Source organism: Cucumis sativus, chromosome 6, assembly GCF_000004075.3.
Source record: "Cucumis sativus cultivar 9930 chromosome 6, Cucumber_9930_V3, whole genome shotgun sequence".
NCBI lineage: Eukaryota > Viridiplantae > Streptophyta > Magnoliopsida > Cucurbitales > Cucurbitaceae > Cucumis > Cucumis sativus.
The window spans coordinates 18,556,612-18,583,032 of NC_026660.2; the positions used below are offsets into that span (position 1 = coordinate 18,556,612).

The following is a 26,421-nucleotide window of genomic DNA, read 5'->3' on the forward strand; positions in this document are numbered from 1 at the left end:
GAAGGAGTAGTTTGTAACTTCCACGTGAAAAATAAAACAGCCTCTCCATTTGGATTTGGATAGAGAGAGGAAGAAAAATTGCATTTGCCCGCGCTTCCATTAGCAAAGATGCTGTCTCCAACAATGGCTTCGACTTGGGGCTCGGCTCCATTGCACATTCAATGGAAGAAACCGAAGCGTCCGGGTGTTATCCTTAACGAGTTACCTTCATTTCTTCCCAAAGAAGTCTACAACATCAAAGACCAATCTGCTCGAAACCTCGCTTCAAGGATTCAGAGGCTACCCGTAAGTTCACACCTGGAAAATCTCGTACCATTTCGTCGTTTGCTAGTTGTTTTAACAATCATTTAATGATTATTTCACATGGGTTGGGGAAAACTGTAATAGAAACTCTCAATTCGAGGAAGTTCAAGCTATGTTTTTTGTGGAATTCTACCTGTTAATGTGACTTTTGAATCGAAGGGGTTTTAAGCTAAGAATTGTTCTTGCTCTGCATGTAGGTCAGCTTCTCGGATTTTTGTATTATGAGTAGTTGCGTTAAGCCGTCAATACAGAACAAAGACTGTCCTGTGGTTCTTCTCCATGGCTTTGACAGGTTTCTTTCACTAGTTAGAAATAATATTCGTGTAAAATAAATACAACGCTGTTTGTTGGTTCTGTTATTATTGTTATTAGTTTATCTTTTCCTCGTTCATCACATCTTATTGTTCAGCTCCTGTTTAGAATGGAGATACACATATCCATTGCTTGAGGAAGCTGGTTTAGAAACTTGGGCTGTCGACATTCTTGGCTGGGGCTTCTCTGATTTAGGTTTGTCTAATTGCTTTGTGTTCCTCTATTCATTGATCGATAAACCATTTTTTCTCTCTAATTTTCGTAGTTGCATGTGATAGAAAGACTCCCACCATGTGATGTGACTTCTAAACGTGTTCATTTGTATCAGGTAATGAAAACCCTCCTGTTTAGATTGTTTTCCTGTATGTATTTGGGGCAAATTTCTCTTCAATTCCAATTCTGTTTCCTTCCTGTATGATCTTAATATGCTGACACTTGCTTCATTGTTATAACTTATAGGCTTGTTTTATTTTTTCATCATTGCTATAAGCTTTTGCATTAATCATTATTTTCCTGTTCTCTTTAAGTTTTTTTTTTTTTTTCCTGAATAATTCTTTATTATCAGTCACACTTATATCTTGTCCAGTTATGTTGAAACTAATTAAGTTTTCCCTTATGCTGACTATAGCTTTGGAAATCTTATATTAAAAAGCCAATGGTAATTGTTGGACCAAGCCTTGGTGCTGCTGTTGCTATTGATTTTGCTGTCAATTATCCAGAAGCTGTATGTATCTACCAGCTGGAATTTATGACTACAAATTTGAAGTTATATCCTCATGTAAAGTCATTCCAGAGAGTCTTCCGTCCAATATAACGAGATTATTTCAGGTCGATAGGCTTGTGTTGATTGATGCAAGTGTATATGCAGAAGGTACAGGAAACTTAGCTACCTTACCAAGATCGATTGCCTATGCTGGGGTGAGACTTTGCTTACTTCTGTGAACATTACATCAAGTGTGCCAATGCTAAGCACATTTGATGAGAGATTGATTTTATGCAATTACAATTTACAAAACCACAAAATTTACTTCATCTGTACATCCTTTCCCATCCATTTTACCATACCATTATTGCATCACCACATGCTTTCATGATAATTCTTCTGCTAAAATCTTCTGGGAGAGAATCGTTCTACTAATTTTTTATCTACAAATTTGATTTTTTGCAAAGAAATTGACAGTTTCTAGGGGGGAAGATTTTTACACTTGTTTCTTTTCTGAAAAATCGTCTTGGAGACACTTCTTATGTTTGCTGATTTCTATGTAAGTCATAAGTTTTTTAAACTTTTTTATCAGGTATTTTTATTGAAGAGCATTCCTTTGCGCGTATATGTGAATGTTTTGACCTTCACTGGTATACCATTTAGTACCAGCCTGGATTGGGCCAATGTAAGTTTTCCCCGACATTAAGGTGCATGTTTATCATGTAGTTGTTGACTTGATGTGTATTTTGTGATATTGGAAGTTTTGCTTGACATGAAGATAAAATGTCATGTCCATAACCAATTGACTTACATCCTGCTTCGACTGTTCTCCTTCTACTCTACTTATATTTTATTAGATTGGCCGCCTGCATTGTTTATTACCTTGGTGGGAGGATGCGACTGTTAGTTTTATGTTAAGTGGGGGATATAAAGTCAGCAGCCAGATTGAAAAGGTTAGCACAACTCTTTTGCAATATGGTTGTTGGAAAATGCAAAATGTATCTTGTTTTTTGAATTAGAAAATTGCAAATATATTGGTGATCATAAGGAAAAGTTTCCATTCCTCGTCAAGTTATGTAGGCGTTTTCATCAAGGGTTGTTGGAATGTTTTTTTGTTCTAAGGTCATTTTCATATTGTTCATTCGACAATTATCATATCGACATTTGAGAATCATTAGGTACTTCTGAGAGTTACGTGCATTTTGGTTCAACAGGTGAAGCAGAAAACGCTTATTATATGGGGTGAGGATGATCAAATCATCAGCTACAAGCTTGGAGTGGTTAGTGTTGTAATTTAGAATTCAGAAACGTATATGTCTTATTCTCATTGAGTCAAAGCAATGTTACATATTTATATAGAGAATAAACTAAACCCTAGAGACTAAGTAAAATTACAATAAAGGACATATGTATATATATATATATATCATAACACTCCCCCTCAAGCTGGAGCAAATATGTCGATCATGCCCAGCTTGTTGCACAGATAGCTTATCCTTGTTCCATTTAAAGCTTTAGTTAGAATATCTCCCAATTGTTCTCCGGTCTTCACATATCCTGTGGACACCAACCCATCTTGGATTTTCTCACGAATGAAGTGACAATCCACCTCAATATGTTTAGTTCTTTCATGAAATACTGGATTAGATGCAATATGAAGTGCAGCTTGATTATCACACCATAATTTAGCTGGCACGGTAATACTGAAGCCTATCTCAGATAATAGTTGGTGAATCCATACTATTTCACACACAGATTGTGCCATAGCTCTATATTCTGACTCAGCACTCGAACGAGAAACAACATTTTGTTTCTTACTCTTCCATGAAACTAAGTTTCCACCTACAAAAACACAATATCCAGAAGTCGATCTCCTATCCTCACGAGACCCCGCCCAATCAGCATCAGAAAAACATTCAACTCTCGTATGTCCATGATCTTTGTATAGGATCCCACGTCCAGGAGCAGCTTTTAGATAACACAAAATCTGCTCTACTGCAGCCCAATGATCCACTGTAGGGGAAGACATGAATTGACTTACAACACTTACAGAATATGCAATGTCTGGTCGAGTCACTGTTAAGTAGTTCAACTTCCCAACTAATCTCCTATATCTCTCAGGATCTTTACATAATTCTCCTTCTTTAACAAGTTGCTGATTTGGCATCATTGGAGTGCCACTTGGTTTGGCGCCTAATTTTCCTGTTTCAGACAACAAATCAAGTACATATTTTCGTTGAGACAAATAAATACCTTTCTTGCTTCTCATCACTTCAATGCCCAAAAAATATTTCAATTGGCCCAAATCTTTTGTATAAAACTGACCCTGAAGGAAAGTTTTGAGAGACGAAATACCCAATACATCATTTCCAGTAATAACAATATCATCAACATATACAACTAGTAGAACTATACCCTTCTCAGATCGGCGATAGAAAACTGAATGATCAGATGTACTCTTCTTCATACCAAAGCATACAAGGGCTTGACTAAACTTACCAAACCACGCACGAGGACTCTGTTTCAAACCATACAGAGATTTTCGAAGGCGACATACTTTATCACTCTCCCCCTGAGCAACAAACCCTGGTGGTTGTTCCATATAAACTTCCTCTTGAAGATCACCGTGAAGAAAAGCATTCTTAATGTCAAGTTGATGCAACGACCATTTATTGGTAGCAGCCATGGAAAGAAATAGGCGAATGGAAGTTAACTTGGCAACCGGAGAGAATGTATCTGAATAATCAGTGCCATAGATTTGAGCATAACCTTTGGCAACAAGGCGAGCCTTTAAACGAGCCACTGTTCCATCAGGATTCATCTTGACAGCAAACACCCATTTACAACCAATGGCCTTCTTTCCTGCAGGACGAGATACCAAATCCCAAGTACCATTATCATCTAAAGCAGTCATCTCCTCAATCATTGCATTTTGCCAGCCAGGATGAGACAAAGCTTCATGAACAGAGTTAGGAATAGATGTGGACTCAAGAGACGTAATAAACGCATATGTGGAGGGAGATAACTGGTGATAGGAAATAAAGGAAGAAACGGGGTAAGTACACTTGCGTTTACCTTTGCGAAGAGCAATGGGAAGATCATCACTTGGCGCTGGATCACATGATGAAGGAAGCATTGATGGAGGACATGAGTCTGAAGGTTGTGGTGGAGGTCGTCGGGAGTAGACTTGAGAAATCAACGGGCGGGAAGGAGACACATCAGTAGACAAGGATGGTGTGGGAGAGGTAACCTCATATATAAAAAGATTGTCATCCTCCCCCTGACACAAACTCGATGGTGATGAAGTAAAGGGTGTATCTTCAAAAAAGACAACATCAGGCGAAACCAGATACCTTTTAAGGGTAGGACAATAACAACGATAACCCTTTTGAACACGTGAATAACCCAAGAAGATACACTTCAAGGATTTGGGATCTAACTTAGTATGATGAGGACGAACGTCACGAACAAAACAGACACAACCAAATATCTTAGGAGCAATAGGAAACAAATGCTTGGTAGGAAAAAGAACACGATAGGGAATCTCACCATTAAGAACAGAGGAAGGCATTCTATTAATCAAAAAACAAGCTGTAGAGACAGCATCAACCCAAAAGATTTTTGAAACATGCATTTGAAACGATAAAGCACGGGCAGTTTCAAGTAAATGCCTATTTTTCCGCTCTGCAACACCATTTTGAGATGGAGTGTCAGCACAGGAAGATTGATGAATAATGCCATTTTCACACAAGTAAGAGCCAAGAGAATGAGAAAAATATTCACCCGCATTATCAGTACGCAAAGTTTTGATAGAGACATTAAATTGGTTTTTTATTTCAGTATGAAAGGCACAAAAATGAGATAATAACTCAGAACGATTTTTCATTAAATATAACCAAGTTAGACGAGAATGATCGTCAACAAAAGTAACAAAATAACGAAAGCCTGTTTGAGATACAACTGGACACGGACCCCAAATATCAGAATGAACTAACTCAAATGGAGCAATTGCTCGTTTATCGACTCGAGGACTCGAACTAAGACGATGAAATTTCGCAAATTGACACGAATCACAATTTAAAGAGGACAAAGACCTAAATTCTGGATAAAGTTTCTTCAACACAAACAAAGATGGATGACCTAAACGACAATGGACTTCAAAAGGAGAGGGAACGACAGGACACGCCACAGCTTGCGATACTTGATGATCAAAGAGATAAAGGCCTCCTGACTCATATCCTCTACCAATAATCTTCTTCGTCACACGATCCTGAAACAAGCAATAACCAGAAAAGAACATGACAACACAATTTAGGTCATGAGTAAGTTGACTAGTAGAAATTAAATTAAAGGATAAGTTAGGCAAATGTAACACAGAAGAGAGAGAAAAGGATGGGGTAAGGTGAATAGTGCCAGAGCCAAGAACAGAAGATGTGGAGCCATCGGCCAATGTAACAGATGGGAAAGGGGCAGGGGACAACGGTCTAGAAAATAGGTGAGAATTACCTGTCATATGAGCTGTGGCACCAGAGTCTATGACCCATTTGGTAGATGATGTAAGAAGACACTTTATATTACCTGGGGCAACAGTGGATGCAATCGGAGTAGAGGAAGATGACGCTTGTAATGACTCTTGGTAATTCTGAAACTTAGCAAACTCATCTGCAGAAATAGTAACTGACGCCTCTGGTATATCGCATGTGGAGGCTATCTGAGCATGTTGAGATCGTTGACTATTCTTATATAGCAATTTCCGACAATCACGTTTCATATGGCCTGGCTTACGACAGTAGTTACAAACAATCTCTACAGACTCTGGTTTTCGATGATCAGTACTATTCCTCTGAGGTGCCCGAGGGTTATTGTTCTTGCTAAAGAGAGCACTACTGGGTTGAGGAATAGACACACTAGTCGGAGAGCTTTCAATGCGAAGGACTCGAGTGAAGGCATCATCTAATGATGGAATCTTGGAGTCAGAGAGAATCTGTGTCTTTGCCATTCCAAATTCAGGTAAGAGTCCATTCAGAAAAATCATAACAGCCATCTTCTCTCGTTGAACTTGTTGAACTTTAACATCAGGACTAAAAGGTAACAACAAGCCAAGCTCGGCAATGATCTTCTTAAGCCGCATAAAGTAGCTGGTGACAGACTCAGCTTTCTGTTCCGCACGAAAAAATTGCATACAAACTTCAAACATTCTATGCACTTGCTCTTTACCTGAGTATAGAAAATCCAAAAATTCCAAAAGTTCTTTAACAGACTCACAGTGATCAACCAATCCAATTATCTCACTCTCAATTGAATTCTTGATCTGAAGATATAAACGGGCATCATCACGAAGCCAATCCTTCTTCTGCTTTGCATCTTTTGGGGGATCTTCAGTCATATGATCATCCATATCAGTACTTCTCAAATAAAATAAAATTGTCCGACGCCAATCGTAATAATTGGATCCATTTAACTTATGTTCTGTGATCTTAGAGGCCAAGGGAATAACGTTGGAGACTACCAAATTTTTTATGTCGGCCATATTGAAGTCACACGTTGATTGTAGTCCACTCGAACAAAGAGAAAATCAATCCAAACAGCTGCAAAATTGGAAAAAGAGACAAAACCAATCGTGTAACCTTCGGTTTTCGTCAAACCCGAATGTTATTTGATAGACCCAATGGTACAGACTGGCAGGAAACAATGGTTCGAGACAAGCCCAGAAGACAGAAGACAAATCGGACTTCTCACGCGCTCTCACGCGCCGGCGCGTGGGTGAAGGTGACGATGATTCCGGCGGCGCGTGAAGGTCACGCGCGGTGTTTTCCGGCGATCGGCGAAGACAGACTTGGGCGGACGGAGGTGGTGCTTCTTATGGTATGGGCGGTGTCGACAAATGGTCACCGGAAGGTAACCCAAACTCCAAACCTAATGGAGGTTGACAAATGGTCACCGGAAGGTAACCCAAACTCCAAACCTAATGGAGAGCTCTGATACCATGTAATTTAGAATTCAGAAACGTATATGTCTTATTCTCATTGAGTCAAAGCAATGTTACATATTTATATAGAGAATAAACTAAACCCTAGAGACTAAGTAAAATTACAATAAAGGACATATGTATATATATATATATATATCATAACAAGTGTTATTGTAATTCTGAAAAATGAGACTTGGATAGAAATTGAATTGGGTTGACAGAACAGACTGACAAACCCCTTGAAACTAAGTAATTGAAACAAAATAGAGATTGAATGTGAAATACTTTGTTGTCTTTTGTCTTTTGAATTGAAACATATATAATAATATTGTTACAAATAGAATAACTTCTCATTAGTTGAAATATGCAATGCAGAGGTTGCACTGTGAGTTGCCAAATGCAGTTATTCGTCCAATAGCCGAATGCGGGCACCTTCCTCATGTTGAGAAGCCAAATCTTGTTGCCAAATTGATTACACAATTTGTTCATGAAGATTCCAGAAAAGAGGTTCAGTTTGTTAACAGTGAATAATTCTTCTTTGCACATGCTTACATTTTCTTCATTTTATTAACGAATTTGCTTCACCCTGCTCATGGATTTTCAACCCTGACGTGTGTTCTTCTGAGGGCTGGAAGGTGCTCTACATGTTTGAAATCCAATAAAATATGACGTCGTCAATATAAACCCAAACAAAAAATCTGCTCTTGCTTGTTTCCTTTTCCTTATGATGGTGGAAATAAACCCCTCCCTCGAAATCAAGACAAGTAATCCTAAGTTGATGGATACATATATCTTCGATCAAGAAGTTCTATCCGTCTATGTTATTAGGTAAATAATATTCTGTCCATTAGAATGGTGCACTGTATTGGGGAAAGGAACCAGATGATCTCATTTTGATTCTCGGATTGTTGTGGTCTTGGTGGGGCCTTGGTCTTTCGAAATTGATGTTCCTTCTTCATTGGATCTTTTATCCTAAGTTTATGGTAAAGTTTTATGGACCAATTTTGAATTATGGGATTTTTTTCACTTTTTTTTAGAAAATAAGGGTCCGTTTGGTAACGTTCCAGTTTATGTTCACTTTTTAAGAAATAGAAGTGTTTGGTAACGTTTTCTGTTTCTTGTTCTAAAAAAAATATAAACGTTTATCATTTTATAAAGAATTATTGGGAACAAAAAAAGTAGTGTCACCCGTTTCCGTTTTTCAATTATTTCTATTGGTTTTTTTTTCTCAATTATTTCTATTGGTTTTCTTTTCTTTTTTTCAATTCTTTTTATTGATTTTCTTTTCTTTTTTCTCAGGTTTCATTTTCCTTTCCAATTTTTTTTCTATTTCATTTCCATTTTCCATTTTTCTTTTGTGATTTCTTTTTTCTTACTCTTATTTTCATCTTCTTTCCCAAATAACCACTTGCCTTTTTCTTCATTTTATTTCCATTGTCTTTTTCAAATAATCATCATCTTCCTCTTCCTCTCATTGCCTTTGATGTCTTCCTCTTCCTCTCATCATCTTCCTCTACACGACGCATTCTTCTTCGTTGGATTTGGGTTTTTCTCTTCCTCTTTGGGTGAATTGTGTTTTCGTCGAATTTGTGGGTTTTTGTCAGATATGTGTCTTAATTGTGAGTTTTTGTCTTCCTCTTTGTCTTGGGTTTTAGTCCTCTTCATCGTGAGTTTTCGTCTTCCTCTCGTCGACTATGTTCTTCATATCTCAATCTTCATCTCATTCACCATAAGATTACAAGAAGACCTTCTCTAAGTTTGATAATCTTATGTTTTATGTTTAATGGATGACATATATTAATCACACACATTTTCTATTTCTATTTCTTTTTTAAGGAAACCTAAACCTTAAACAGTTATCAAACACATTCATGTTTCTTATTCTTAAAAAAGAAGGAACAGGGAACAAGAACGTTACCAAATGGGCTCTAAAATATTTCACATTTTAGCTTCGATGTTTAGATTGATAAAGATGGTAGTTAATTGGTATTAGATAGTTCAATATCATTATTAACTTCTTAAAAATAAATGGACCAATTGGTTAACTTGAAAGAATAACATACCTATACCTCTTCTAATAAAGTTGGAGATTTGGATGGCTGTAGAGGACTAAGTTTGTCAATGAATTCTATTATAAGTTTGTGTTAAATAATTTTAAGTATAATCGAGTTCATTCATAAAGTTATACATTTATTAAGAAATACATCTCTCTCCATTATTTTTTTTTTCTTTATAGAACCCTAAACATACCAACTCAATCATAGCATAATAGCATTGACCAAAAGTCATAGGGAAAAAAAAATAGTGATTAGACTACACCTAATCTCAATATTCTTTTATCCAAAGTAAAAATGTAAGTAAAAAAGTTTTTACTTTTTCTATAACGAAAGGTGATGGTCGGCAAATTGTTGAGATGGAAACCTTACTAACCACACACAATTATATAATATATTAAAAATGATAAATATTACTAACACACAATTATGTAATATATTAAAAATGAATGATTTATTCCTTTGTAAATGATAAAATTATTAAAAAAATATTTATAAAATATAGGAAAGTTTCATATTTTATAAATGATAAAAATAAACTTTTATCACTGTTAATATCATATTGATGATATTGCTGATGTTTGTTCTAGTTTATTGTAAATAGAATGTTAAATTTGCATTCCAACCAAAAATTAAGTCAAATGTGTTTTATTTTTCTCCAATGACTATTTTCTTTCTTTAGTTAAATAGATTAGTGAAATTGCTTTTTTTCCATCTTGTCAGATTGAATTAATTAAGATTCCAAAAACATTTTTCAAAATTAAAGTTTCACTGGCCAATATGAGTTTATAAAAAATTGTTGTCATACAACATTTACTCATTAAATTCTGGGCATGAGTCTATATAGCAATCAAACAAATAGTTGGTAGGTAGTTCATTAGTCTATTCACCACACCAAATGTCAAGTGTTGTTTGGATGAGTTTAAAAAACTCAAAATTCTTTTAAAGATTTATATACATAACCTCATTATTAAAGTTGGGTATCATGTGTTTTCATTCCATTTCTTGTCCCACCCATGTTGTCATCCATTCACCTCATAAATATGGACCTTATATAAATCTTAAAACTATATTTACCATAATCAAATTCCCATAAACTACTTACTTAGAGCATATTGAGTAACACAACTCATACGACTTTATTATTAAATGAAGAAATTAATAATGAACAAAAGAGCAGAATAATTGATTAGTGGGTACAAAGTCCCATTAAATTAAGGAAAATACAGCCTCTATTAGATACACAAAAGTGAAAAATATCTAAGAGGATCAGGTTCCATTCTAGTAGAAAAATCATACCACCACTCAATAAGGAATCAAATTCTCCACCCTTTTCTTCTTCTTTTCTTTTTCTTTTTTCCTTTCCACAGCAAAGGACATTAGAAAACAACCTTCCTAGCTTTTCCTTCCATCCATCCATTCATCCAAACAAATCAACTAATGGCCTCCATCATGGTTAACCTAACAGAACATTGACAACCAAAATGTCACAGTAGCTGTGAAGAAGAACAAGTTAGAGGCTGCTGCATTGAGACCTGCAGCAGCACTGCCATCCATACTGTTCCCGCCCAGACCGACACCGCCTGTTGGGCTTATCCCATTCCCGAACACTGAAGGGGAGGTTGTGCCAGGAGTTGTTGTCGACGGTGGTGTTGTTGATGGGTTTGTTGTGGTTCCTGGTGTCGTGCCGGGAATGGTGGTTGATGGAGTGGTTGATGGGGTGGTGCTAGTCGGGGTACCTGTAAAACTGAAAAGAAAGGGAAAGGAAAAAAGAAATGAGTGTTTGAAAATTATCGATTGACATGAAAGCTTAAGTTAACTGGTGACAATAAATTTAATATTATATCAACACTTTCAACACCTCTCTCACATGTTGAGCTTAGTGATTTGTAGAAGGTGATACAAGTGAAAATATCATTGTAGGGGTTTGAACACAAGACAAGTGTGTAACAATAGAGCTATTATCTTGGAGAAAGAAGAGGACAGAGATGACAAAGAAAAACCATATCAACATCAGACAGCTTGTATTCTTAGTCTAGCAAGTTGCAACAGTTAGAAGAAGCGGTTTTAGACATTATCGATGATATTAATAGATCATATCTACGGTTTAGAAACTGTGAGAGGGAGACTGCAAAACTAAAAGTTAATTTGTTAACAGATTCTACCCATAAGATAATTTTCATCCAAAGTAATATATTACAAAAACATTTTCAACAATTGTAACTTTCCAAGGGGAAAAGATATTCAATAAAGCCAAGCTTGATCATTGAGAAAGAAGGGGAAGGGAATTGGATTCTTGATAGATTTTTTTTTTTTACTTTCTTTTCTTTTCTTACATCAAGCAGAAGATTCTCACCAACACCAACTCGAAAAGTAAAAAAAAAAAAAAAAAAAAAAAGACAACTTTGGGTTAAAAAAAGTCATTGGAATATGCCACTTTGAGAAACAAATTCTCAGTAAAAAAAAATGGAGATATTTGAGGATTGTTTAAGAGACCAGTGCTTTACTTTTCCTTAAACCTTTTCAAATTTCAACTCATCCAAAACATTGATTCTCAGGTAGTCTTTGTTTCTTATTAAACAAAATATTCAACTCAAGCCCACTTTCCATTTTGAACATTGTTGAACAGAAAAACACAATCTAAAAAGTTGAATGTGAGATCAATTCTTCAAAAACTGAAAGAGAGTGAAGAAATTGAAATGGGTACCTGGGACTGGAAGGATAAACACACCCAGAAGCTACGGCTGTAAAAGAAAAAACACAAGAAAAACAAGAAAAGACCCAAAAGAAATGGTAAGTAACAAAAAAAAGAACCAATTGATGAAGAAGATGAGTAAAAATGGAAAATAAAAATCTAATACCAGGAGGAGATTGGCTAGGCGAGGCAGTGCCTGAAAAATCACAACTCCCTTGAACCTGACCCTTTCTTTGAAAATAGCTATTAACAGCATAACTGCAATGATCTTTCACAGTATTGGGTTGATAACAAGGGCCATTTTGAAGGATTGGTGTACAATCAGCTCCAGCTCCACAAGCATAATCCAAACTTTTCTGAAGGGCTTGATCACTCAGTCCATCTTTACAAATGCAATAAGTAGCACCTAAACAAGATTCCAGAAAAAGGGTTCATCAGATTTTTTTAAAAAAAAATTAACCCAACAGCTTATTTTCTAATTTCCACTGATTTCTTGAAAACCCTTCAGAGGGTTTCAACGATTCTTGTGTAAAACCTCATTTTAAGCTGCAGAAAAACTTCAAATGGAAGCCAGTAAACAAAACCAAGAAATGAAAATGAAGATTCCAGAAGCTTACTTGAATGGGAAGTGAAGGCCAAGAATATCAGATAACAGAGCAAGAGAACCGCCATGGTTGAGGAAAGATTCTGAGAGAGTACAGATGAGAGAAGAGAAGAATTGTGGATTTAAGAGAAGTGGCAAAACCGGAAAAAAGAGAGAGAAAGAAAAAGAGAATTATGGGACAATGGAGATTTCTAGTGAGGAAGAGAATGTAGAGGGCGGTGCCAGTGTGTCTCTATTCACCTTTTTTTTTCTCTCTTCTATCCTACTTTTTCAGTTATGATATTTCTAGATAATTTTATACTTCCAAAAGTTAAAACATTATTTGTTTCAACAATGAACTATTTTGGGTTAAAAGAGTATAAAATTTTGCTTACTTTGGACTCTGAAGCCAAAAATTTTAGGATTTCAATTCATGGGTATGAGATTTGAGAAAGTTATTGCTATTATTATTATGATATATGTTTTGGGTAATGATTGAACCAAAGAAAATGAGTCTTATAAAGTTGGGGTTTTGATTATTTTGATTGATGATTAAGAGAGGAAGGTTTGGATTTGGATCATTATCACCCATTAGTGAAAGGGAAGAGAAGCTTAGGTATAAATAAGGATGCAGCCAAAATGATCAAGGTGGCAAAAATTGACAGCAAAAGTTTGAAATTTGGGGTTGCTTTGTAGTTACTTTACTTTTCTTGAGAGGTGGTTGAAGTGATGAATGGAATGTGGAATTTGATATTCTCTAGGGATTGTGAACACACACATAACAACATAACTCTAAGATGCTTTGTAATTTGTACTTGTTATATGTACTAAAGTGAGTATATTGAATTACATATCTATATATAAATCTTCCTAACTCATTCCTATAAAATATTGTTTGAAACATATCTATATTTTGAAGGACGAATATTTATCAATTTGATCTCTTACGATGGATTCAAATATAGTAACCATGCTAAATAATATAAAATACTCACACACTCTATAATGGATTTCAATAATGCCTCGAAATCTTGAAAAGATTTATTTTTTCCCATTGAACTTTGTGTTTAAAAAAGCTCTCGGTTCGTTAAAATAAAATCAAAATTAATACAACGATTACTATGTGAAAATTGATTTTGTATGTGAATTTATGTTCCATTGTCACAAAGCATAGGACCATAAATTTAAATCCTTCATTCTTACCGATCTTATGATTACTAAGACATTTGCATGTCAATTAGAATATCATTATAGAGTATTGAGTTTAGGAAGATGTTTAATCAATAAATAATAGTATTTAGTATAAATGTATGTAACTCAACTGACATAAATCTTAGTATTTTAGTCGTAGATTCTCTCATCTTACCTATCGTAAAAATGAATAGTAGTATTTACAAGACACACAAAAGATATTTTTATAAGTTATCAAGATGAACATGATTCAACTAGCATACGTAATATATTATAAATTTATTAACGAGTATATAATACTTTAATCGGTTCTTTGTTCAATAATGTACAAATATTTTAACTCTAGGTCAAGAGTTTATGTTCACAGTAGTTGAGTTGTATTTAGGTCGGATGATATTTTAAAAGTTAAATATATATTTTTTTAAAATATAATTAAGTTGTTTATATTTATATCCAAATTGCAATTGTCTTAAAAGAATTAGACTAATTTAGATCTATTTGATGTCTTAGTAGGAGGATGAGAATGATTTTATTTTTTAAATAGTTCGAAATAATTTTGTAGTGTTTAAAATTTGTTTAAACAAAATTATGCTTTTAACTTATAAAAATTTAATTTTAATTATGGTTTGAAAATAATGTTGAGAGGTGTAAAATCAAATATTATATTGATTTTGAAAATTATTAAAACCGTATTTGAATTATGTTATATAATTATTGATTTGAACTATTTTCAATCAACAAACGACTATTGCAATTTTTTTAATTTTAAAATTGACTACGCAAATGAGATATATTTTGTATAATACTCACGAGTTACAAATGAGATAAATGATCTGTTGGCTCGAACCACTTTATTTTATGATAATTTTAGGTTGTTTTGGTTTCAATTCTTCTTCTAACTTAAAATATGGCTATGGATTACGTTTGTCGTATTATTAATGTGATGCTGATTAGTTTGCAATAAATTGTTTATTTTAAACTAAATAATAATAAAAAAAAAAGGCTTAGATCCCAGCAATGGACGGTATGCTTCATTTCACATTCCAATAATTATTACGTGGAAGAAGAAGGATTTGATTTTTTTTGTCATAAAATAAAAACGATAGGATGTTTTTTTTATTTACTTAAATACAAAAAGAAAAAAAGAGTTTACATGTTCGAGAGAAATAAATAATTTACTTAAATACGAAAGAAAAATAGGAAGAATAAAGATATTTTTAAATATGACAAAATAAATTAAAATGTTTATAAAATATAACAAATTTCAAAATTTATCAATAAAATATACTAACGACAAACATCGATAGAAATTGATAAAAATTTTATCAATAAATTTTGTTATCACCAATTTTATCATTTATAATAACTTTTTAAATTGTTATTAACCATGGTGATTATCTATCATTTTCTATTTACTAAAAGGGTGATTAATTTTCAAATTTATTTCAATGTTTTATTTGTACTAAATAAGTGACATTATTCATTTGTTAAAGTTGTATAAATGAAGGAGCGACCATTTGGACTTAAATATATATATGTTTTAATGGTGCATTAAAATTTATTTGGCTTAGATGAAACTTTGCATGAATTTGGGTGCTCCGACTATTTTTCGAAAAACAAAATGCAATGTAATTAAACCATAGTTTATGATAAAAATTGTTACGAGCTAGTCTGGGAGTGAAAAGCTGGTCCATATTTTACTTATTGGAAGATGTGATAATAAAATGTTAAAATTGGAAGAGTAGAAGCTTTTGATAAAAGCCATATATGCAAAATAAAATAGTTCGGATTTTAAGAGAATGTCACGTGTCATGAGATGTGGGTTATTAAGATATTTAGACTAAAAATGTACTATAATACCCTTCTAAGCCCAGGCCTCTATGATGGCTTCTTCTAGCCCATCGCTCAAGGTGTCAAAAACCCTAAACAGAATACACTGACGCTACCTCTTTCTTCTTCATTTTCACCCCCAATGCCATTTCTCCAGATTTGATGCTCCATCCATGGCGTCCAAAATGGCGATTCTCTCTAGAACTCATTCTCTAATCAGAACCACAAGCCTCAACAATGTCTGCTTCTTCAAGCCCATTTCCACCTTCACATATCTCTCTCAAGAACCTCAGCTCGTTAATGAACCAGTGGACATTTCTTTAACTCCACTCCCACCGAATCCCGCCTCTGGTAGTCCACTTTACAATGAGAACTGGCGGAATCCGCTCAACAACTATTCTATGGCTCAGTCTATGATTCCGGATGGTTTTCTTAGCCAATCCCCGAACTATCGTATTCAAGCATTGTCTCAAACGCTTGATGTTCAAGGCTTGTTGAGTGTTTTTGCTGATTGGATGGCTTCCCAGCGCTGGGAAGATATGAAGCAGTTGTTTGAGTTTTGGATTCGGTCGCTGGATAAGGATGGGAAGCCTAATAAGCCAGATGTTAACTTGTATAACAATTATTTGAGGGCTAACTTGATGTCTGACGCTACGCCTGGAGTGCTTCTTGATTTACTGACTCGAATGGAGGACTATGCGATCTCACCCAACACTGCATCATTCAATTTAGTATTAAAGGCGATGTACCAAGCTAGGGAGACCGAGGCTGCTGAAAAATTGCTTGAACGGTTAGATTTTGAATCCTTTTCGTCATTCAATCTTCAACAAACTTGTCGTTTTTTTTTACATGTCAACTGCTTTTGTTCCGCGTGCCTCTAGATTGACCTCTTTATGGAATTCCTATATTATTTCTTGTTCATTGGGAATTCAACGTTCAAACTTCAATGGAGCTTCGAGATACTGTGTATGCTTCTTTGGCTATAGCACTATAAGAAATAGGATTGGTACCTAAGAAATTGACAAATCCTGAAGTAGAGCACTTATCAATCAGATTGAATAATCTTTGAATAGATGTTCGAATAGATGTGTAAACGCAAAAGATCACACTGACGTTGGTGAAACAACAATGCAAGATCAGCAGTATCATTGAGGTATCTTAAAACCCATATGGAAGCAACTACGTGATTCGCATGAGTATGTGTATGACTATGCAGGGTGAAGTTAAGACAGTGAAAAACACCAATTAAAGCTTGATAGTTCCGAGCACCAGTAGAAGAGCAAATAGCTCCACCATCAGAAGTTTGTTGTGCAAGAGGAGTGGGGCAAGACTGAGCACCAATCATGCCAGAATGTTTCAAAATGTCCTTGGTATAATTTGCTTGATGGAAAAAAATGCTCGCCTTTATACAGGAGATCTCAAGACCATGAAAGTGCTTTAAAATACACAGATCAATCATGCAAAAATGAAGCTTAAAATAAGAGCATTGACATAAGAAGGATAAATTATGGGGGACAACTTGCCTAACTCTACAACATTTGGGTGTTAAGGAAACTCGCAGAAAATTAATTCCTAACTAGTTGGCCACCAGGGATTGAACCCTTAACCCCTTAGTTATTGAAACTATGTATCCTTTTTCAACACTATGCCAACCCATGATGATTAGAAGGATCAATCTCAGTTAAAATGATATCATGAACGTACAATAACAGAAAATAAATATGTAATTAACCACCATGGCTTGTTACAAAAAGATAGGCACTGGTCAAGTATAGTCTGTCCTGTAGACTTCTTAACCTTAGGGCTGAAACTTTTGTCATAAACCACAATATCACACCTTTTTATTCGTACCCTATAGCAATGAGTCATGCCTTATATTAAGCGCTACCATTTTGATTTCTCTTAATACGATGCACCTATTTTTGTCATGTTGCAATCATGCTTGGTGCCAAAGGAGAGAGACCAAGTATTCTGCTTCACTGAAACACCATATTCTTTGCTCATTGCTTGTTTCCAAATATCCAATTTAGAAGCCTTTTTACAAGGGGAATGTTCCTCTTGAATAGAATCAACAGTAGCAAGAAAGATCTTCTTTGAAATACCAAGTTCACTTTTTGTTTCTTATTATTTTTTTTATAAGAAACATTATGAAGTAGGGGAAACCCCAAACACCTAAAGGTGATTACAAAAATAAGAACCAATTAGAGACAAGAAAGGAGAGACTATAGTTCTTAAAAGGGTGTCCAGTTTTGCACCAATAAAAAAGCAGTAGATAAAACAATGTCCCAAAAAGAAGTAAAAGAAGAATTAGAGTCTTGAAACAGCCACTTATTTCGCTCCGTCCATAAGGTTCAGAAGAAAGCACGAACAATAGCCAACCAAATTGTCTTTTTGTACCCCCCGAAAGGGTGACCCACCAAGAAGGAATCAAGGATGCCCTTAGTATTAATGAAATGAGTGATCGACCTACCAAAAGCATCCAAGATGATGTTCCAAAACTGAGTAGCAAATGAACCTTGCACGAAAAGGTGAGATGCAAATTCCACATTATTTTGACAGATCACACACCAAGCAGGAGAAAGAGACATATACGACATTTGGCATTGGAGACAATCGACAGTGTTAATGGCATCGTGGCCAAGCTCCCAGAAGAAGATTTTAATTTTCTTTGGGTATTGATCATACTAGATAACAAAATAAAGATCTATAGTAGAGGACCCAATTGAACTAGTTAAATCATCAATGGAGATTAACAGTAAAAGATGTAGAGGAATCAATGGTCCAACTCCAAGAATCAGGAACCATAGGAAAGCGAACAAGAGCCAAAATAACAGTTAAGGAGGCCTATTCCAGAATTTCAGAATAAATAAAATTACGGCGAAAATGTAAATCCCAAACCTCAATAGTATCACGCCACGTCTCGGCCACAAAAATATCTGGAAGATCAGAAAGTCGGAACAAACAAGGGAATTTCACTGAGAGAGGACCACCACCAAGCCAATGATTTGTCCAAAAGGAAATGTTCGAACCCTATATTGAGACAAATTTTTAGTTCAAGGAGCAACAAGGTCAATTGTTTTGCAAATGAATCTCCACAATGACTTTGAAAACACATTAATACATACGATCAATCACAAGAGGGGAAATAATACTGAGCTACAATGAGCATGCGCCACGATGCATCCATCTTCATTTAAAAACAGTTTTATCCATTTGGCAAGGAGAGTAAAATTGCGATGATAGAGACTACCTACATTCAGGCCACCGAGAATCTCAGGGCATGAGTAGTAGGCCAATTCACATTATGCATACCATTCTCACCACAAGAACCATCCCAAATGACGTCACGAATCAGCTTTTCTAGGCGATTAATAATCTCATTAGGAGCATGGAAAAGAGAAAATTATAAGTGGGCAAACTCGAGAGAGTGACTTGTATAAATAAGGGTCTAACGACCACCTTTGGAGATATGGACATACTTCTAGTTATGAAATTTGTGCTGAATCCTCTCAATAACCGGGTTCCATAGAGTAAGAGAGTTTGATTTGGCGCCAAGAGGAAGGCCAAGGTAGGATGTTAGCCAATGACACTTTTTGCAACCAAAAGAAGTCACCATCCAGTCAATATCACTATTAGAAATGTGAATACCCAACAATTCAGTTTTGGTAAGATTAATGGCAAGTTCACTTTTGATTGCATCAAATGAGAATTGTGAGTAACATTGTTTAAAACATCAACAAGCTCAACACTGGCTATGATACAATCACAATATTCTCCAAGAACATGTTCAACGTTAAAAACAGTGACAACAACAAAAGTAATGGTCTGTTAGGGACAAGAACCTTAGAGAACCACATCCCAAAAGCCAACTATTGGGGTGGGAGAGTCGAGACACTTAAGCATAGTGGTCATCCCATTTGTAATGTGGGACAAAAACATCTTGTACTACCTTGGTTCCTAACATAGCATCAGACAACCACTAAATGGCAATAGTGTTATCAACTGCAAAAATAGATTTAATATTATGCTGCAAATTAGGAGAAACATTAGTTAAAGCATCACCAATTGTTTCTACAAATTGTGTGTTGAGTTGCGGGATAAAAGAAAAAATGGTGAGGGAAAAGACAAAGGTGAGTTAGAAACATAAGAGGAAGTAACTTTAGGGGTATCAAAAGGGAATAAGGTAACATAAAAAGGAAAGTGACGAGAACGAGATTTGTAAAGACGACCACCGGCGGATTTATCATAGGGTCAGAGTCCCTCTTCAACTTTATGCTCTTTATATTACATATATAGAAAAAATTGAAATAATACGAATTCTAAAAGTTAGCCTAATGGTAAATCTGTCTCCTAGCCCCCTCCCCTTCATGACCTAGGTTCAAGTTCTACTCCATATATTTTTTTAGATTAAAGCCTCTTATCAATAAAATTTCTAGATTTGCCACTAACGACGACCATTTGGTTAGTTGAGAAGTTGTGGGGAAATCGGTGCACCAAGCATCACAGGGGTTAGAGCTACAAAATTTAAGGTTACGTAACAAAGTCTTGTTGGCTAAATGGTTGTGGCCTTTTGCTCTTGAGCTCGAATCCTTGCGGCAAAGGATTATTGTGAGCAAACATGACCCCATTCATATGATTGGGTTCGGGTGGTGAAAGGGGTTAAAGGCACCTATCGAAATCTTTGGAAAGATATTTTTGTTGAGCTCCATTCCTTTTCCCCATCTTGCTCATTGTGTGGTGGGGGATGGTAAGGAAATGCATTTTTGGGTAAATTGTTGGGTGGTGGATAGGTCTCTCTTCATTGTTTCTTCATTTGTCCTTTTTGAAAAATTGCGCCGTGCAGACTTTTTGGTTCCGTCCAAAATTTTGTTTATTTTTCCTTTGGTTTATGTGAACCGTTGAACATTAATTAGGGAAATGGTAGATGTGGCTTTCCTTCTTTTCTTGGTGGAGGGTTTTGACTTTTGGGAGAAGGGATGCATGTGTTTGGAGTCCTAACCCTTTGGTGGGCTTTTCTTGTAAATCATTCTTGAGGATCTTATTGGATTCCTCTTTTGTCGTTGATTCAGTCATTAATGTTTTATGGAGGACTAAGATTCCAGATAAAGTCGAGTTCTCTTTTTGGCAAGTTTTGCTTGGTCGTGTGAGTAAATTGGATAAGCTAATGAGAAAGATGCCTTCGTTAATGGATCCTTTTTGTTTTATCCATTGCCTGAAGGTGGAGAAAAACTTGGATCACCTTCTTTGGGAGTGTCCATTTGTGAGTTCTTTTTGGAATGATCTCTTTAAGGAGCGATATATCACTGGCGTCAATGAAAAAATCTTGTTTCTGTTTGTTTTATTTTAAAATGACACCTGTTTGTTGGAGGTGGATGTGTAGGCTGTGGGCACATGCTTTTTTTTCTCTTCCAATTTCTCTCTCTAAATGAAAAATGCCCTTACTTTGAAAAAAAGATCCAAGAGAATGATTGATATACACATGCACCCTCCGTTTCTTATGAGAACATTCATTCTAGAGTTGAGAAGATTTTCAGTAAGCCATTTAAGCAGCAAATTTACAAGCTGACTCGAGGATAAGACCAAGTATACTTTGAATAGTCAACAAAAATAGACATGGTAGGGCAATCTATGTCTTTTGCCATGCACAATGTTCAAAAGAAAAAAAAGTCATACAAAAAGATGATTTCAAAGAACGATGAACAGTGTTGAGGGTGGGGTACTTGGATGGCCTAACTGGTTATGACACAATTGGAATTAACGTAAACATAGTAATTGAAGCCATTTATAGATTTTATTGAGTTTTTCTTACCTGATTTACTATCAACTTTACATTTCTGTACAACAACAATGGCCTTTGACATCATTGTCATTAGTTATGGCCTTTGAACATAATTTTCTTTCTTGTTATCAGTATGTTGCAGACAGGAGAAGAGTCAATGCCTGATGATGAATCATATGATTTAGTAATTCGAATGCTGTTGTCAACATATCAGATTGATGCTGCCTTGAAATATATTGACTTGACCTCAAAACCAGGTCATATGCTGTCGTTGAAAGCATTCAGTGAATGTGTGAGGAGCTGTGTTAGAAAAGGCAGGCTGGACACACTGGTGTCGGTAATTGATAAGTGCAAGGTAATAGACCAGTTCAATTGATGGCTAGGAAATTTATTTATTTATTATTATTATATTTGCTTTTTGCTTTTTGCTTCATTACTTTTCCTGATGGTGCAACAGGCAACTGTCGAAAATAAAGCTCTTAGCCCAACATGGAACTCGTGTTATGATATTGCTATAGCCGCAACTCAACAGGATAATAGTAAACTAGCTTACTATGCTCTTGAATTTATGGCCCAATGGATTGCTCGAGGTGAAAATGCAAGGCCTCCAGTTCATCTTTCAGTAGACGAAGGATTAGTTGTATCCACTCTTGGAACTGCAGGTAGAACCTACAGTTCCTCTCTTTTAGATGCAGCTTGGTCAGTTCTAAAGCGCTCATTACGGCAAAAGAAGGTTCCAAATCCTGAATCTTTTCTCGGAAAGATTTATACTCTTGCATCACTTGGGAATCTGCAGAGGGCCTTTAGTACTCTACGTGAATTTGAAGAGGCTTATAGGAATTCTGATGATGGATCTTGTGAAGATATGTTTTCTCCGTTCACTTCTTTACATCCATTAGTTGTGGCGTGCTCTAAGAAGGGTTTTGAGACCCTGGACTTGGTATAATTTTTTACCAGTAAAAATTATGAATATGCAGTTTCCATATTTCCTTTTATAAGTAATGTAGATCAAAATATAATATGGTATCATGCATCCTTTATCGGTCTAGCAATGTATCAATATTCATATAACAAGAAATTGTTAGGCCTTCTGCAAGTTCTTATATCTAACCACTAATCAGGACTTGAAGCGTTTCAATAAAATTTGATATTGTTAAAAATTACTGTATAAGCAACATTACTTTTATTGTTTGAGACCTGAGTTTGACTTGAGCTGTACAACTTGAACGTATGAACATTCAGTATCATTATGGAGGGGTGGGAGACAGGTGGTAAATACACTTTGAAAAATTGAATGTAGAAAACAATTGTAGTATTATGATATTTTCTTCATGTATATCATTTCATCTTATGTATAATATTATATTTTTCTCCTTTCAAATCTAGGAGATAGCTTTCTTTGTCAAAGCCATTTACGGGCGTTCATCAAATAATAAATTTTGTTGTGGGAGGTCTAGAAGAATATTTACTATTACTAGGATAAAAGTCAACGGAGGCAAGTAGAGTGCAAGTGTACCTCTCACAGGATACGAACATAAAAGGTCATGTGATGTGTTTCGTATTAGGTACCTGGCATGCTTCCCTTGTTGAAAGATCTTCAATGACTAAATTAATAAGTGCGTGATAGCTATGTATTTTATTCTTTCCTTTAATTCATCAGAGTTACCTATCTAAGTTTCTCTCCTTTTTCAGGTTTATTTTCAACTGGAAAACTTAAGCCGTGCAGATCCTCCTTACAAGTCTGTTGCTGCATTGAACTGTGTGATTTTAGGCTGTGCAAATATATGGGACCTTGATCGTGCATACCAAACGTTTGAAGCAATCGGTTCAAGTTTTGGTTTGACCCCCAACATCCATTCATACAACGCTCTGATGTATGCATTCGGAAGGCTAAAGAAGGTCAGCCTTTAACCTTTTATGCCACTTCCTTATTCACTCACAAAAGCACACATGCAATTAGCTGCTGAAATTCCATTGACTGTACTGGATGAATGGTGGCTGAAAAAAGATAACAAACGACACGTATCATTTATGGGTTAGGTTGCTATGTCTTTGTTGCAAGAGGGGACTAAATACGCGTAGTGAAAATTTAGGGGTTAATTGCGCAATCGAGTATTTCTTATGTACATCACACACATCTAGACCATATAAACGGAAAATTTTGCTGACTTCTATGGTCACTTGGCAGACATTTGAAGCTGCAAGGGTATTTGAACACTTAGTAGGTTTGGGCATCAAACCAAATGCAACATCTTATTCATTGCTTGCTGATGCTCATCTCATTAACCGCGATCCCAAATCTGCTCTTGCTGCAATCGATAATATGGTAAAATTATTGTTTCAATTGTCTTGTATATCTTCGTAGTTTTGTGTTTTCTTTCACGGTGGTGCTAATTGCGTCACAAAATGTTTCTGCAAGGTAACGGCGGGATTCGCACCTTCAAAAGAATTGCTGAAAAAGGTGAGGAGGCGATGCATTCGAGAGCAGGATTACGATAGTAATGATAAGGTGGGAAACCTGGCCCAGAATTTCAAAATTCGAATGGGATCAGAGAGCCGTAGGGATATTCTATTCAATCTGAACTACGGCAGCAATTATGATGCATAGGTAAAACTTCTAAAGGAGCAGTGCGCACAATCAAAATAATCCAAACACGATCAGCATCTTAACTAAAACCTTAAAAATCTGTTTATTCCATGAATTTGATTTTGATTAAATTTAGTAAATGGTTTTGTAGGATCACCATTCCTACTTGGAAAATCTGAACTGCGGTAATTGGTATGTCAAACCTGCTAGAGTTTGTCTCTTAAATTAAATGCTATCCTGTATTTGTAAATTATTAGAGTCTACAAGCTTCTCAAGTACGGCAGGATGAATGTTAGGATCATGCCTTCTTTTCTCTCATTATAGATTCAAATTATATTTGTTTTTTGTTCCCTAAAGTTCAAATTAGAGAAGCAGAACTGAGTAGTTCAGACATTTTGATTTTGACGAATAATATGGCCAACTGATTTCTATGACCCTGTCAGCAGTTTTTGACCTATTAAAGTTCGTTTCTCAAAATTTATAGTACTACGACAGTATAAATACTTTCTATTTATTGTCTACCACTTCAACAAGCACTTGTGGAAATGAATAGGGAATTTGTAAAGGTGAAATTATACTTATACTGTGAACAAATGGGAGTTTGATAGTTATGAGTTGTGTGCCTTGCAATTATTTTTTTTACTTAAAGTAAGCATGTCATAATTTAATTTTAATTTTTGAGCAGAAAACCTTTTAGGTATAATTTAACAATCTAATTTAACTTAAAAAGATTTAACCACATAATTAGAATGAATTTGATTAAGTGTATCAATTTAGTTTTTGGTTAAGTTTAGTTACAATCCTCATTAAGGTTTTCCACAATTTAGTTCTTAAGATCGACACCAAGATTGCCATCAAATATTTAGTGAGATTGAACTCATTTTTCCTTTTCCTTTTTTTTTATTTTTTATTTTTAATGTAATTTTAACTTCTTTTTTTTTAAATTATTGAATATCCTAACACAAGCGATAATATGGAAAATTGTTTTAAGTGAAACTTTTATAAATATGATAAAAAATCATAATTTATCAAGATGTATTATGATTATCATAACGCAGATAAACACATTAAAATTTACAACACATTTAAGATAATGCATTAATTTGTTGTTTTTTCTGAAATTTTAACAAAGTGCTTCTTCACTTTTTATCTTCAATAATTATGCGGTTTATATATAATTTAATTCTATTAATGAAAAGTTTTTCAAAGGGTAAAATTTTATTCCATGCAATTGGAGTCGAGGTTTTAGAATCTTTGACCCCTTCCTCTCCAAAATCTCTCACCCAACAGTTCATTTGTTTTTGTTGTTGGACATATGCAACAATAGCCTCCTTCCTTAATGGTCATTCAAACATAATACTTAGCGATACATGTTAATGTTAATGTAAATTCATACCCTTATTGTCAACATGAGCTTAGCTTATTTCATGTTCGTGTTGAAAAAGTTATTCCAAATAAAAACGAGAAAAAAAAATTGAGAAGTTAACCAAAAAAAAATTAAGAACAAAAGAATTAGCATTGGAAGCTCCAAATTGAAGAAAAATCATGAACTAGAAAAATTTTATTGTGCGAAAGATTATTACAACCACACAAATTTCTCCATGACTTCAATTATAAAAGCACACAAAAAACATTACCACACTCACATGACAAATGGAGATGATTTTGAAATCAAAGGGTAGAGACTTATTTTACGGTAAGATTTGCAACTCAACTTCTAATATTTTGTCAAAATCCAACAATGTACATTACATCCTTCTTCCAACGCCTCCAGCAGTGGGGTCATCCCCTCCTCCTCGCCCTCTTCTTCATCCTATCCTCGTCCCACATTTTCCCTTTCCTTTCCTTTCTATCCCTTCTTTACTTCTCTGCTTATTATATCGTATGAGTGAGAAATTATCAAAATGTAACATTGTGTATGGGATCTTGTTTGGACTACTCTCAAGTCAGAGTTAACATTGTGTATGTAAGTTTGGATCTTGTTTGGGCTACTCTCAAGTCAGAGTTCAGGTTTTTTAGCTATAATTCTCTCAGTTCTCTTGATCAAACTCCTCACTTCAACATTTATAACATATCAATTGATCTAAGCTCCATTTATAACATATCAATTGATCTAAGCTCGTTTTAGCTATCAAAGCCTAAAATCTGGTCTTTCTTTTTATTATTGTTTTTTCAAACATGAACTAAGTAGGAAAGGGAAAAATTAGAGTCTTATAATACCAAAAATATTTGAAAATATTGTCATCAATACAAATAAAATTTATATTTAGCTCTTGAAGTCCATTTATAAAACCATATCTTTGGTAGAATTTTAATAATATACCATATCACTAGTAAGTTTATGATCAATAGAATTTGCTGCTATATCTACAAAAGTTTAAAAGATGTTATTATACAAAAGTGTTATCCAATA

The 26,421-nt window shown here is 35.0% G+C and overlaps 3 protein-coding genes across 3 annotated transcripts; 2 read left to right on the plus strand and 1 right to left on the minus strand.

The window, feature by feature from the left end:
* Positions 1-27: 27 nt before the first annotated feature.
* LOC101222571 (uncharacterized hydrolase YugF) lies at positions 28-8,291 on the plus strand. Its single transcript, XM_004144129.3, has 10 exons — positions 28-285; positions 501-595; positions 713-810; positions 894-943; positions 1,244-1,339; positions 1,444-1,533; positions 1,911-2,003; positions 2,176-2,271; positions 2,533-2,598; positions 7,665-8,291. Exons 1-10 carry the CDS (start codon positions 109-111, stop codon positions 7,818-7,820), a joined length of 1,017 nt encoding a protein of 338 aa, XP_004144177.1. The 5' UTR covers positions 28-108; the 3' UTR covers positions 7,821-8,291.
* A 2,167-nt stretch (positions 8,292-10,458) lies between these two features.
* On the minus strand, positions 10,459-12,995 carry LOC101222331 (PLASMODESMATA CALLOSE-BINDING PROTEIN 3). Its single transcript, XM_004144128.3, has 4 exons — positions 12,656-12,995; positions 12,205-12,444; positions 12,051-12,087; positions 10,459-11,090 (listed from the first exon to the last, which is right to left on the minus strand). Exons 1-4 carry the CDS (start codon positions 12,708-12,710, stop codon positions 10,805-10,807), a joined length of 618 nt encoding a protein of 205 aa, XP_004144176.1. The 5' UTR covers positions 12,711-12,995; the 3' UTR covers positions 10,459-10,804.
* Positions 12,996-15,712: 2,717 nt separating this feature from the next.
* LOC101222093 (pentatricopeptide repeat-containing protein At1g26460, mitochondrial) lies at positions 15,713-24,470 on the plus strand. The gene is made up of 7 exons (XM_004144127.3): positions 15,713-16,432; positions 21,554-21,776; positions 21,879-22,361; positions 23,114-23,320; positions 23,610-23,747; positions 23,841-24,029; positions 24,160-24,470. Exons 1-6 carry the CDS (start codon positions 15,816-15,818, stop codon positions 24,027-24,029), a joined length of 1,857 nt encoding a protein of 618 aa, XP_004144175.1. The 5' UTR covers positions 15,713-15,815; the 3' UTR covers positions 24,160-24,470.
* The last annotated feature ends 1,951 nt before the right edge of the window (positions 24,471-26,421 follow it).